General features: G+C 37.6%; 1 protein-coding gene across 2 annotated transcripts; it reads right to left on the reverse strand.

Moving 5' to 3' along the window:
• Positions 1-7,095: 7,095 nt before the first annotated feature.
• On the reverse strand, positions 7,096-8,247 carry LOC120049410 (4-galactosyl-N-acetylglucosaminide 3-alpha-L-fucosyltransferase 9-like). 2 transcript variants are annotated; one of them, XM_038995678.1, is made up of 2 exons: positions 8,088-8,244; positions 7,096-8,018 (listed from the first exon to the last, which is right to left on the reverse strand). In XM_038995678.1, the coding sequence occupies exons 1-2, from the start codon at positions 8,242-8,244 to the stop codon at positions 7,096-7,098; spliced, it is 1,080 nt and encodes a 359-aa protein (XP_038851606.1). The 2 variants fall into 2 exon arrangements, with proteins under 2 accessions (XP_038851606.1, XP_038851607.1); XM_038995679.1 differs by having other exon boundaries at positions 7,096-8,247.
• Positions 8,248-16,238: the final 7,991 nt, after the last annotated feature.

A 16,238-nucleotide genomic window follows, 5' to 3' on the forward strand; every position in this document is an offset into this window, starting at 1 on the left:
ATAATTGCGGCCTACCACGGCCGATCCCGGATAACACTGGGCCAATTGTGCACCACCCTATGGGACTCCCAATCACGGCCGGATGTGATACAGCCTGGATTCAAACCAGGAACTGTAGGAACACCTCTTGCACTGAGATGCAGTGCCTTAGACCGCTGCACCACTCGTCTGTGCTGTGCAGTAAGGTTGTATGGTTTCTTTTGTTTTGTACTGGTAGGTAAACAATGCAAAAACATATACATGCAAAATGATTGCTCTGTTTGACCAGCAGAAAAACTACAATGGCCCAATCTCCTATATGGGCATTGGTGAATGAGGGCATATTCTGAACTGATCAACCAGGTGGAAATGATGTGGCTCCTGTGAGGCTGTCAACATTAATTTTGTAAACTTGATTTTCAAATCCACTAAATACTTAATTTTTTTATTTATTGTATTTACCCTATTTATTGCAAGTATTTTTTTCTCACATCCATTCCAATTCTAACAATAGAGAACAGTATCATCATGTTAATGGTCAGCATTTTACATGACATGATGTATGTAGACAGCATTTTACATTACATTATGTATGTGGACAGCATTTTACATTACATGATGTATGTGGACAGCATTTTACATTACATGATGTATGTGGACAGCATTTTACATGACATGATGTATGTGGACAGCATTTTACATTACATGATGTATGTGGACAGCATTTTACATGACATGATGTATGTGGACAGCATTTTACATGACATGATGTATGTGGACAGCATTTTACATGACATGATGTATGTGGACAGCATTTTACATGACATTATGTATGTGGACAGCATTTTACATGACATGATGTATGTGGACAGCATTTTACATGACATGATGTATGTGGACAGCATTTTACATTACATTATGTATGTGGACAGCATTTTACATTACATGATGTATGTGGACAGCATTTTACATGACATGATGTATGTGGACGCATTTTACATGACATGATGTATGTAGACAGCATTTTACATTACATTATGTATGTAGACAGCATTTTACATTACATGATGTATGTGGACAGCATTTTACATGACATGATGTATGTGGACAGCATTTTACATGACATTATGTATGTGGACAGCATTTTACATGACATGATGTATGTGGACAGCATTTTACATTACATTATGTATGTGGACAGCATTTTACATGACATGATGTATGTGGACAGCATTTTACATGACATGATGTATGTGGACAGCATTTTACATGACATGATGTATGTGGACAGCATTTTACATGACATGATGTATGTGGACGCATTTTACATGACATGATGTATGTGGACGCATTTTACATGACATGATGTATGTGGACAGCATTTTACATGACATGATGTATGTGGACGCATTTTACATGACATGATGTATGTAGACAGCATTTTACATTACATTATGTATGTGGACAGCATTTTACATTACATGATGTATGTGGACGCATTTTACATTACATGATGTATGTGGACAGCATTTTACATTACATGATGTATGTGGACAGCATTTTACATGACATTATGTATGTGGACAGCATTTTACATAACATGATGTATGTGGACAGCATTTTACATAACATGATGTATGTGGACAGCATTTTACATTACATGATGTATGTGGACAGCATTTTACATGACATTATGTATGTGGACAGCATTTTACATAACATGATGTATGTGGACGCATTTTACATTACATGATGTATGTGGACAGCATTTTACATAACATGATGTATGTGGACGCATTTTACATGACATGATGTATGTGGACGCATTTTACATGACATGATGTATGTAGACAGCATTTTACATTACATTATGTATGTGGACAGCATTTTACATTACATGATGTATGTGGACGCATTTTACATGACATGATGTATGTGGACAGCATTTTACATAACATGATGTATGTGGACAGCATTTTACATTACATGATGTATGTGGACAGCATTTTACATTACATGATGTATGTGGACAGCATTTTACATTACATGATGTATGTGGACAGCATTTTACATAACATGATGTATGTGGACAGCATTTTACATGACATGATGTATGTGGACGCATTTTACATGACATGATGTATGTGGACGCATTTTACATGACATGATGTATGTAGACGCATTTTACATTACATTATGTATGTGGACAGCATTTTACATTACATGATGTATGTGGACAGCATTTTACATGACATTATGTATGTGGACAGCATTTTACATTACATGATGTATGTGGACAGCATTTTACATGACATGATGTATGTGGACAGCATTTTACATAACATGATGTATGTGGACAGCATTTTACATTACATGATGTATGTGGACAGCATTTTACATAACATGATGTATGTGGACAGCATTTTACATGACATGATGTATGTGGACAGCATTTTACATGACATTATGTATGTGGACAGCATTTTACATTACATGATGTATGTGGACAGCATTTTACATGACATGATGTATGTGGACAGCATTTTACATAACATGATGTATGTGGACAGCATTTTACATAACATGATGTATGTGGACAGCATTTTACATTACATGATGTATGTGGACAGCATTTTACATGACATGATGTATGTGGACAGCATTTTACATAACATGATGTATGTGGACAGCATTTTACATTACATGATGTATGTGGACAGCATTTTACATAACATGATGTATGTGGACAGCATTTTACATTACATGATGTATGTGGACAGCATTTTACATAACATGATGTATGTGGACAGCATTTTACATAACATGATGTATGTGGACAGCATTTTACATTACATGATGTATGTGGACAGCATTTTACATTACATTATGTATGTGGACAGCATTTTACATGACATGATGTATGTGGACAGCATTTTACATTACATGATGTATGTGGACAGCATTTTACATTACATGATGCATGTGGACAGCATTTTACATGACATGATGTATGTGGACACATTTTACATTACATTATGTATGTGGAGATATTTTACATTACATGATTTATGTGGACAGCATTTTACATTTCATTATGTATGTGGACAACATTTTACATTACATTATGTATGTGGACTCATTTTACATTACATGATGTATGTGGGTAGCATTTTACATTACATGAGCATGTTGAGAGCTTGGTGTCCACATCACCAACGAACTATCATTGTCCAAACACCAAGACAGTCGTGAAGAGGGCATGACAATGCCTTTTCCCCCTCAAGAGACTGAAAACATTTGGCATGGGTCTTCAGATCAGCTGCACCATCGAGAGCATCTTGAACGGTCGCATCACCTCCTGGTAAGGCAACTGATCGGCCTCCGACCATAAGGCACTACAGAGGGTAGTGCGTACGGCCCAGTACATCACTGGGGCCAAGCTTCCTGCCATCCAGGACCTCTATACCAGGCGTGTCAGAGGAAGGCCCTAAAAATTGCCAAAGACTCCAGCCACCCTAGTCATAGACTGTTCTCTCTGCTACCGCACGGCAAGCGGTAAGTCTAGGTCCAAAAGGCTTCTTAACAGCTTCTACCCCCAAGCCATAAGACTCCTGAACAGCTAATTAAATGGCTACCTGTACTATTTGACCCCACCCCCCACCCCATTTTTACGCTGCTGCTACTCTCTGTTTATTATCTATGCATAATCACTACCTCTACCTACATGTACATATTACCTCAATTACCTCTACTAACCTGTGCCCCCGCACATTGACTCTGTACCGGGAACCCCTGTATATAGGCTCTTTTCTGTTATTTTATTGTTTCTCTTTAATTATTTGTTATTTTTCTATTTTCTTATCTTTTTCTTTGTATTTTTTTAATGTTAACATTTTTTACTTCAGTTTATGTTAGTAAATACTTTCTTAACACTTATTTTTCTTAACTGCATTGTTGGTTAAGGGCTTGTAATTAAGCATTTCACTGTAAGGTCTACACCTGTTGTATTCGGCGCATGTGACAAATACAATTTGATTTGATTTGATTTTACATTACATTACATTATTTGCTGACAAGTTATATTTTTCCAAACACTATTTGCTCAGAAACACCTTCAGCATTGTTTCATGGTAATAACACATTCTTTGTGCAAGAGGGTTAACAATACAAGAACACTATGGTAACAGAGTTCCTCTTTTCCATCCATCACTCTCAAACCCTGTTCAGTGCAATTTACCATTGCTCTTGTATTGTCAGTTTATTACCCTGAAACAATAACAGAATTACTGGAATCAGCAGATATCTGGGCAAATAATGATTTAAATGTGAGTAACTATAACTTGTTACCTTTGCTGTCATGACAAGACATTAGTGTGATAGACATTTACATGATATTTCACATTTGTAATCACAGTATATTCTGTCCAAACAATGAAACAACTATGCAAACAGTGTGCAAAAACAGAACATTCAACAGTCAGGTTTGGTCGCACCAGGGGTGCGAAGGTTGAACAGCAAGGCACTGGAGTGATGAACTGCCCTTGCTGACTCTGTCTGGCCGGCTCCCCTCTCTCCACTGGGATTCTCTTCCTCTGACCCTATTACGGGGGCTGAGTCACTGGCTTGTTTGAGCTCTCCCATCCTTCCTGTACTCTTCGTGGGCTATACTTGGCCTTGTCTCGGGGTAGTAAGTTAGTGGTCTGTTGTTATCCCTATGTTGGTGTGGGGGTTGTGTTTTGGCAAATTGGGTGGGGTTGGCCCTGTCCAGGGGTAACTTTGGAAAGGGCCCAGTGTCTTCAGAAAGTATTCATACCCCTTGACTTATATATTTTTTAAATACAAAAATAGTGTTACAGCTTAAGTTCAAAATGGATTAAATATATTTTTTCCCTCAATCTACAACAAATACCCTATAATGACAAATATATTATTTTTGAATTGAAAATTAAATACAGAAATATCTAATTTACATAAGTATTCACATCCCTGAGTCAATACTTTGTAGAAGCACCTTTGGCAGCGATATATAGCTGTGTGTGACTTTCTGGGTAGGTCTCTAAAGCAATGTTCACATTGGCGGTATGAAGTGTCCCAAATCCTATTTGCATATCCGATTTGAATCTGTTCTTTTTCCCGCAGTCTGAACAGACTTCGTAGGTGGTTTGAAGTCAGATATCTGAGCAGCTAACCGATCGCTGCAGCTGTACATCGTCCATCTGTAAATAGCCCACCCAATCTACCTACCTCATCCCCATATTGTTTTTATTTACTTTCTGCTCTTTTGCACACCAGCATCTCTACTTGCACATCCTCATCTGCTCATTTATCACTCCAGTGTTAATCTGCTAAATTGTAATTACTTCGCTACTATGGCCTATTTATTGCCTACCTCCTCACGCCATTTGCACACACTGTATATAGACTTTCTTTTTTTCTATTGTATTATTGACTGTACGCTTGTTTATTCCATGTCTAACTCTGTGTTGTTGTTTGTGTCGCATTGCTTTGCTTTATCTTGGCCAGGTCGCAGTTGTAAATGAGAACTTGTTCTCAACTAGCTTACCTGGTTAAATAAAGGTGAAATATATATATATAAAAAATAAAAATAAAAGATACAAATCGAATTCCTGGCCATGTGACTTGTGATTTACATGCCCTCAAGTGCTTTTTAGACTGTTATTTGGCATATCTTGTTGCTTGCTAGCTACTCAGTTGACAGTTTGACAAGTTGGATCATCTTATCCTTTGAGGCTTTAAAAGTGTTCTTCCACTATGATTTTAAACATTCAAATCAACTGGGAAACGTCCATGGCAGGCATTGTTGTCACTTTAGCTTGCTATGCAACTTCTGAGTGAAAGGAAGCACCACCACCAATCAGCCTACACTACTGCTCTCACACACACACACACACACACACACACACACACACACACACACACACACACACACACACACACACACACACACACACACACACACACACACACACACACACACACACACGCACACACACACACACACCCGTCATTACTATGACAACTAGCATAGCCTTATCAGCAAATGACTGCTGTCTGAACACACACAGATCTGATTTGGTCACTTGTAACTTGCTGTTTGGACAGTCAGTATTCCAAAACAGATTAGAGCATTTAGGCCTGCGTTGTGAACAAGGTTTAAGAGCTTTCCACACCTGGATTGTGCAACATTTGCCGTTTATTCTTTTAAAAATTCTTCAAGCTTTGTCAAATTGGTTGTTGATTATTGCTACAACCATTTCCAGGGCTTGCCATAGATTTTCAAGTAGATTTAAGTCAAAACTGTAATTCGGTCACTCAGGAACATTCACTGTCTTCTTGGTAAGCAACTCCAATGGATATAGATTTGGTCTTGTGTTTTAAGTCAGTGTTTCCCGACCCTGGTCCTCGAGTACCCCCAACAGTACACATTTCTATTGTAACCCTGGACAAGCACACCTGATTCAACTAGTCAACTAATCATCAAGCCCTCAATGAGTTGAATGAGGTGTGTTTGTCCAGGGATCCAACGAAAATGTGTACTGCTGGGGGTACTTGAGAACCAGGGTTAGGAAACACCTGGTCGTGCTGCTGATCCAGCTTCGGCTGTTTGCCTGCGGCTATGGAACCCTGAGCTGTGCACTGGATGGACTACCTTGTCGTGCTGCTGATCCACTTTCTGCTGTTCTGTCTGCGGCTATGGAACCCTGACCCATTCACCGGTTGTGCTACATTGTCCTGGACATCTATAACCACTATAATTATTATTTGACCCTACTGGTCGCCTATAAATGTTTGAATATCTAGAAGAACGATCTGGCCTTAATGCCCATGTACTCTTATAATCTCCACCCACCACAACCAAAGCCAGGTTCCTCTCTAGGTTTCTTCCTAGGTTCCAGCCTTTCTAGGGAGTTTTTCCTAGCCAGCGTGCTTCTATATTGCTTGCTCTTTGGGGTTTTAGGCTCAGTTTCTTTATAAGCACGTTGTGACAACTGCAGATGTAAAAAGGGCTTTATAATGCATTGTATTGATTGAACTTCACAGGTTGGTGCTTATGGGTCATTTTACATGGAAATGTCCCACTACAAATTAGTCCACTTAGCCCCAAAACCATTTATTTAGATTATTAAAACTTTTGTATCCTTTATTTCTTCGAATGTAATCACATGAGCGACAGGCGTGCTCAAGTCCAAAATACCCTTGTTGAACTTTAAAGTTCTTTCGCCAGGTGAAGTACCTCATGTATTCTTCCTCATTCTGGTCGACAAAGAGAAGCTTCTTTGCCAGCTCCTCTGTAGAGGAGAAATCATCCACATGGATGAAAGAGTCCCTTGGGATAAATTGCTCGTAGTTGTCCCTGGATGGACCTAGAACAACGGGCACTGCTGCCAACTTCATAGCGTTGAACAGCTTCTCTGTAGCATAGTCTTTGTAGATGGAGTTTTCAAATGCCAGGTAGAATTTACAGCTGGACAGCGTCTTTGAGTAGTCTTCGTTTTCTAGGTATCTACTAAAATGTCTCCCATAGGCCTCTACTTTGACATGCCTACTGAGCTCGTTGAACACCTGTACCCTCTTGTAGTTTGGGTTCCAGTTGCTCACTACCCAGCAGACTAATTTGTCCTTCTTGGGCAGCTCAAAGATTTTATCCTCACTGGTTACCTCGACAAGCGACCCATATGGAACCTTGATATCAGAATCCAGTCGATAACTCGCAGTCAAATTGAACAAGTAGTCAACACCAGGGATCCTGTTTGTGTTAGCCGGTGATTCTGCATTCCACCACACCCATTTCTGGAACCATGGACGTTGCTCTTGGGGCATGTTCTTCAGGTCTCCATGGATGTCTCTATGGTGGAATATGACACCGTGTGCCTTGCTGTAAAGGTTTTTATCCACTGTTAGGTGACAGCCTTTGATGTTAAAGTAGGCACAAGAGTCTATGTCAAAGGCGTGACCAAATGGCCACATCCAGATCAAAATGATAGTGTCTGTGTCTCCGTCATCATCGGCCTGAATGGCTGTCTGGGCATGGTGTGTTTTTTGCCCTGTGTGGTTCCCTGCCATACTTACTTGAGGGCAAGGAGAACAACCAGCCTTCCCCTCGTGGGATGCCTGGTCAGTAGGGCATGAAAGGAACTTGATCTGGGGTTTGTAGTAAATTAAGAATATTCCCACGAAGCATGCCATAAAAAAACAGCCAATCAGAACAGGCCGTAGAACCCCCTGGGAAGCCGGAGTGGACATACCTTGACCCTTTGAAAGAGAAAAGAGACCAATCAAAACCACTCTAGAATATCAACAACCACTAGAAAAGTATTTATGGATGTGAAATACATTATAATAATGGTAGTGACTGGTTATAGCTGAAAAAGTAGTTAGATAGAAAGATTGATTGAATGTATTATATAGCCTGAGCATGTGAAAGTTGGGTTGGTGTCTCTATAAAGTTTTTAAAATGTCACATTTGAAATGTCTTCCATTGTGTTCTTATAGATAGTTGGCATTAAATCAAGGAAGTTTTATGCAAATGCAAGCTAATTCATATTGTTAAGGTTAAAATTGTAAAGGTTATAGACAGTTTGAAGTTAGGATAGCCTGATGTAGCATCTAGAATTTAAATGTCTTACCATTGAAGTTTATGGCCATTTTAATGCATTGCGTTTTATGCAAATATGGCTGTAGTACAAAAAGTATAAATAGTATCAAAAATATTTTCTCAAGTAACCTGCTGACAGGGAATCTGCATATTCCAAAGATGAGTTAGTGTTGATAGCTCAAGCGGTTTAACACTAGGAGAGCCAAAAGCGTCATGTTGACTCAAAACAGAAACCTTTTTAATGTCCCCCCGTCCTTAACTTTTCCTAAATAAGTCTATATAACACACTGTCGTTGTCAGAATCTTAATGTGACAAAAATAATTTGTGTTATAAATTAAAGCAGTTTTAAGAGGACGTAATTTTTTCCCCCTGCCCCTCAATCACTGCAGGTCATTCCTTGGCAGTCAGCATGCGCAGCTGATGATGGCCCCTACTCCCCCTCTCTGAGCTTGAGGGTGCCAGATGCCCATCATTACGCACACCTGTTACCATCGTTACGCACATCAGCGCTACCTTATTGATTGCCTCCCCTATATCTGTCAATTAGTCAGTTTCTTCACCATGTCTGCATTAATGTTGTTTTGTTCCCCGTCCAGACGTTGATCTTGGGTTTTTTTCATGTCCGTTTATCCATTACATCTTTACTCCCTGTACTTGCTTCTCGTCTCCCAGCGTCTGTCCTCACACTAAACTATGTATATCAAAACTAGTTTCCCACATATAATAATATGGTTAGCCTAAAGACAAGATTCAATTGACAATAGTCTGATGGGTGAGAATATGATCAATTGTTAAATTGTAAATGAAGAATCTAATGAACAGCTGCAGCTTGGAATTGACACAGAGGCAGGTAAACGGTGTGCCAAAAAGTTACTTTTTCAAATTCTCCAACAAATTACAAGCAGGTAAGATGTTTTGATGTCTATATAGTATCAGAAAGAGCAGATTATGCAGTTCCAAATCACTTATCCTTGCCACACAACTCCTATAAAGGACCTTTTGAGATACTATATATTTGAGATATAACTTTTTAGCAAAATTAAAGGGAAAGAGGGATACTTAGAACGGAATGACTCAACCAAAATGTGCCTTCTGCATTTAACCCAACAACTCTGAATAACAGTGATCCCATCCATGCCTCTCCACGTGAACTCAACACTCAACGTACAGTAATATATATAAATAGAAAATATGCCATTCTGTTCTTTTGAAATGCTTTCTTTTAAATTCATGATGCTCCTTAAGACCTGTCCTTAACAAATTAATTATCTTTGTGACAGTGTTTATTTGAAATCAATTAACAGTTGAATTGTGGGGTTTTAGTGTTTTTTCATTTGTTCATATAGCCTGCAGCTACAAACAAATTAACATGCTATTGTGTTCTTTCATATACATTTTCTTTCATATTCTAATGTTACCTAAGACCTCCATAAACACAATAAAATGATAGGATATATTAAATCTATTCATTAGACTGTTATAATGTTGACTTTCAAAGGAAGGCCGAAGGGGGATCAAGGAGGCCAGGATTTTCTAGCGTTAAGCGCTAGAGCTGGAGACATATTAATTTCAGCAAGCACGTTAACTATCTTATATGACATTACACCAGGGAACAAAGAATGTAAAATGCATCACTAGTGATCCGTCTGGAATGTTCCAGAAGAGTATTTTCCAGTTTAATAATTTTTTATAACATCACCTCTCTTTTTGAACAAAGTACACTTGTGCAACCCTGTGAATACACCAAGTGCACTTTCAGCAATATGTCTCAGACAATAACCAACAATCCCTTGGACAAGCCCAACCTATTCAACCATGTTATCACATAAAACTCATATCAAGTTCTAAAATCCTACCAATCATTAACTAGGACTCATGCCTCATTAACTACCTATTCCTTAGCCTTGTCACAAAAATATCTCTGGTCACTTATTATACTATATCATAATATGGCAAAGTCATCTTTAATCAACGAATACTAAAATAAAATAACAAATTAACATAACAAATAGTTTATCAATGTGAAGTACAAGATTCCGTATGATTTTTATGATTACCCACAATGCTCTTATTTAGAGTAACAGTTATACATAACCAGTCAAAACATTGTCATTACTTCTATTATAATGAATAGTTCCTCCTCCGAGCCAAGTTATCAAACTTACCTTGGTATCCACAATGCCAGGAGAAGATGAAGTATTGTATCACACTGTCTACGTATACCATCCAGGTGTAGAGATCAGTGAGTGACTGAGTGACGCCTCAAAACGCCTTGTGCCGAGCTACTCTCAGAGACGACAGGTTAGGTAAAAAGGTGTGGCTGATATTTATGTTTCCTCTTCACCTGGTTGTCTAATGCGGTCAGGAAGTTTATCAAAGTATGAGTGTACTTTTATCATAGTTATTTAGACCTAACTGCACATTCAAAAGTGAACTTGGAGCACAGTTTATTCTCTCTAATGATTTCTAATACTTTTTTATTATCGTTGAAAGCTGTCAGAGACACTGTATATAATACAAGAGGGAGCAATTCAATTGTTGGATTTGCATCAACACCATCAACAGGTCATTTTACCTGACAAATCAACAGTTTTGTGCCAGCATCAATACGACTTTAAATTCTTTGGTCTTGTACAGTACCTTTCATGTAGTGTGTGTTATTCTGCTATTATTTGTTGTACTGTAAGTTATTACCCCTGTTGTATTCCAAGTTCATTGTTTTGAGTTGTATATCATTTCTATGCCAGTTGTGTGGACATATCGAAGTAACTTTCTAGTTCACTTTCCATTTGAAAAACAACCTATGCAAATTTTACATTGGATTGTGAACCTGCCTAAAGCTAGACACACCATCAACTCCGTGGTCATAGCCCTATGGTTAAAACTGGTTTGACAAGATATTAACCTGATATAACAAGAAGAAGAAAAGTATTTTATTATTTTTATTCCCAAGTGACCTTACCTGTTTCAATTTGTCTGACTCATCCATGGTTATGCCCACTAAGAGAACCTGATTTTAGAAGATCAAAAATACAAAACATTACATGATAAGAATGAAGTATTTTAAATAACTTTGGATTTTTAAAAATGTAATTGTGAGATTATGTGTAACAAAAGAGCATTCCCACTGAGCACACTGGTTAAATCAACATTGTTTCCACGTCATTTCAATGATGTTGTTTCAACGTGGAATAGATGTTGAATTGACGTCTGTGCTCAGTGGGTTAGTCTCTTATTCTCTAAACTAGTTCCACCAAGTATGTTATAAAACCAACACTGAAACTGAACATAACAAGAACAACACCTCTACTGTAATTTACTACATTTGATAACCCAATATTTAATATAATTTGTCTATCACCATAATGAAATTAATCATTTTCTCTACCTTAAAAAAAGCTCTTCAAGTGACAATGAGTGAGTGTTGAGGGAATGTGTGTTGGACAGTCAAGCAGTAGGTCGATAAGCAGTAGGTCGATAAGCAGTAGGTCAACAAATGTTTCCCACATTTTTTGGTAACATTCTGCTTCTGGTTTAGTCTAGCAGAAACAATGTAAGTTTGTGGGCTAGACTAGTCTAGCAATGCTGCTAAAGGAACTAGGTAGATGTGGCCAAGTGAATCATGACTCATCACTGAAAGCAAAATGATTTGTGGACCTGTATTCAATTGCATTTCAAATGAATGAACAGGTACACTTTACTTTTTCAACTAAAGCTTTTCAAAATAAAACATTCAATATCAAAGAATTATTAAATAATTGATCTGCCAGCCTTTTATACAACAAATGCCAAGCCTATAGGAAGCCTGTGTGAAGTTTTCATTGTCTTGTGGTTGTGGCCCTGCTTCCTGTCAGAATGTATCTGTCTGCATTCAGTATCTGTCTGTGGTCTGATGTGTTGCAATTTGTTCTCACAGAACAAAAAAGCTCATGGGGGTGAGGCTCATAGCCAGATTTAGATATTATTTAGCCTATAGCTTTGGTCTGACCTTGACAATGATCTACAGTGCATTCTGAAAGTATTCAGACCCCTTGAATTTTTCCACATTTTTTTAACGTTACCGCCTTATTCTAAAATTGATTAAATTGTTTGTTTACAAAAATATAAATGCTACATGTAAAGTGTTGGTCACATGTTTTATGAGCTGAAATAAAAGATCCCAAAAAGTTTGCTGATGTCAACGTTGTGAACAGAGTGTCCCATGGTGGCGGTGCGGTTCTGGTATTGGCAGGCATAAGCTACAGACAACAAACACAGTTGCAAAGTACACTTGTGCAACCCTGTGAATACACCAAGTGCACTTTCAGCAATATGTCTCAGACAATAACCAACAATCCCTTGGACAAGCCCAACCTATTCAACCATGTTATCACATAAAACTCATATCAAGTTCTAAAATCCTACCAATCATTAACTAGGACTCATGCCTCATTAACTACCTATTCCTTAGCCTTGTCACAAAAATATCTCTGGTCACTTATTATACTATATCATAATATGGCAAAGTCATCTTTAATCAACGAATACTAAAATAAAATAACAAATTAACATAACAAATAGTTTATTAATGTGAAGTACAAGATTCCGTATGATTTTTATGATTACCCACAATGCTCTTATTTAGAGTAACAGTTATACATAACCAGTCAAAACATTGTCATTACTTATATTATAATGAATAGTTCCTCCTCCGAGCCAAGTTATCAAACTTACCTTGGTATCCACAATGCCAGGAGAAGATGAAGTATTGTATCACACTGTCTACGTATACCATCCAGGTGTAGAGATCAGTGAGTGACTGAGTGACGCCTCAAAACGCCTTGTGCCGAGCTACTCTCAGAGACGACAGGTTAGGTAAAAAGGTGTGGCTGATATTTATGTTTCCTCTTCACCTGGTTGTCTAATGCGGTCAGGAAGTTTATCAAAGTATGAGTGTACTTTTATCATAGTTATTTAGACCTAACTGCACATTCAAAAAGTGAACTTGGAGCACAGTTTATTCTCTCTAATGATTTCTAATACTTTTTTATTATCGTTGAAAGCTGTCAGAGACACTGTATATAATACAAGAGGGAGCAATTCAATTGTTGGATTTGCATCAACACCATCAACAGGTCATTTTACCTGACAAATCAACAGTTTTGTGCCAGCATCAATACGACTTTAAATTCTTTGGTCTTGTACAGTACCTTTCATGTAGTGTGTGTTATTCTGCTATTATTTGTTGTACTGTAAGTTATTACCCCTGTTGTATTCCAAGTTCATTGTTTTGAGTTGTATATCATTTCTATGCCAGTTGTGTGGACATATCGAAGTAACTTTCTAGTTCACTTTCCATTTGAAAAACAACCTATGCAAATTTTACATTGGATTGTGAACCTGCCTAAAGCTAGACACACCATCAACTCCGTGGTCATAGCCCTATGGTTAAAACTGGTTTGACGAGATCTTAACCTGATATAACAAGAAGAAGAAAAGTATTTTATTATTTTTATTCCCAAGTGACCTTACCTGTTTCAATTTGTCTGACTCATCCATGGTTATGCCCACTAAGATAACCTGATTTTAGAAGATCAAAAATACAAAACATTACATGATAAGAATGAAGTATTTTAAATAACTTTGGATTTTTAAAAATGTAATTGTGAGATTATGTGTAACAAAAGAGCATTCCCACTGAGCACACTGGTTAAATCAACATTGTTTCCACGTCATTTCAATGATGTTGTTTCAACGTGGAATAGATGTTGAATTGACGTCTGTGCTCAGTGGGTTAGTCTCTTATTCTCTAAACTAGTTCCACCAAGTATGTTATAAAACCAACACTGAAACTGAACATAACAAGAACAACACCTCTACTGTAATTTACTACATTTGATAACCCAATATTTAATATAATTTGTCTATCACCATAATGAAATTAATCATTTTCTCTACCTTAAAAAAAGCTCTTCAAGTGACAATGAGTGAGTGTTGAGGGAATGTGTGTTGGACAGTCAAGCAGTAGGTCGATAAGCAGTAGGTCGATAAGCAGTAGGTCGATAAGCAGTAGGTCAACAAATGTTTCCCACATTTTTTGGTAACATTCTGCTTCTGGTTTAGTCTAGCAGAAACAATGTAAGTTTGTGGGCTAGACTAGTCTAGCAATGCTGCTAAAGGAACTAGGTAGATGTGGCCAAGTGAATCATGACTCATCACTGAAAGCAAAATGATTTGTGGACCTGTATTCAATTGCATTTCAAATGAATGAACAGGTACACTTTACTTTTTCAACTAAAGCTTTTCAAAATAAAACATTCAATATCAAAGAATTATTAAATAATTGATCTGCCAGCCTTTTATACAACAAATGCCAAGCCTATAGGAAGCCTGTGTGAAGTTTTCATTGTCTTGTGGTTGTGGCCCTGCTTCCTGTCAGAATGTATCTGTCTGCATTCAGTATCTGTCTGTGGTCTGATGTGTTGCAATTTGTTCTCACAGAACAAAAAAGCTCATGGGGGTGAGGCTCATAGCCAGATTTAGATATTATTTAGCCTATAGCTTTGGTCTGACCTTGACAATGATCTACAGTGCATTCTGAAAGTATTCAGACCCCTTGAATTTTTCCACATTTTTTTAACGTTACCGCCTTATTCTAAAATTGATTAAATTGTTTGTTTACAAAAATATAAATGCTACATGTAAAGTGTTGGTCACATGTTTTATGAGCTGAAATAAAAGATCCCAAAAAGTTTGCTGATGTCAACGTTGTGAACAGAGTGTCCCATGGTGGCGGTGCGGTTCTGGTATTGGCAGGCATAAGCTACAGACAACAAACACAGTTGCAAAGTACACTTGTGCAACCCTGTGAATACACCAAGTGCACTTTCAGCAATATGTCTCAGACAATAACCAACAATCCCTTGGACAAGCCCAACCTATTCAACCATGTTATCACATAAAACTCATATCAAGTTCTAAAATCCTACCAATCATTAACTAGGACTCATGCCTCATTAACTACCTATTCCTTAGCCTTGTCACAAAAATATCTCTGGTCACTTATTATACTATATCATAATATGGCAAAGTCATCTTTAATCAACGAATACTAAAATAAAATAACAAATTAACATAACAAATAGTTTATCAATGTGAAGTACAAGATTCCGTATGATTTTTATGATTACCCACAATGCTCTTATTTAGAGTAACAGTTATACATAACCAGTCAAAACATTGTCATTACTTCTATTATAATGAATAGTTCCTCCTCCGAGCCAAGTTATCAAACTTACCTTGGTATCCACAATGCCAGGAGAAGATGAAGTATTGTATCACACTGTCTACGTATACCATCCAGGTGTAGAGATCAGTGAGTGACTGAGTGACGCCTCAAAACGCCTTGTGCCGAGCTACTCTCAGAGACGACAGGTTAGGTAAAAAGGTGTGGCTGATATTTATGTTTCCTCTTCACCTGGTTGTCTAATGCGGTCAGGAAGTTTATCAAAGTATGAGTGTACTTTTATCATAGTTATTTAGACCTAACTGCACATTCAAAAAGTGAACTTGGAGCACAGTTTATTCTCTCTAATGATTTCTAATACTTTTTTATTATCGTTGAAAGCTGTCAGAGACACTGTATATAATACAAGAGGGAGC

Source organism: Salvelinus namaycush, chromosome 6 (assembly GCF_016432855.1).
Source record: "Salvelinus namaycush isolate Seneca chromosome 6, SaNama_1.0, whole genome shotgun sequence".
Taxonomy (NCBI): domain Eukaryota; kingdom Metazoa; phylum Chordata; class Actinopteri; order Salmoniformes; family Salmonidae; genus Salvelinus; species Salvelinus namaycush.

Coding starts and splice junctions, on each gene's coding strand:
- LOC120049410 (XM_038995679.1), bottom strand. CDS start 8,244: ATGTCCACTCCGGCTTCCCAGGGGGTTCTACGGCCTGTTCTGATTGGC.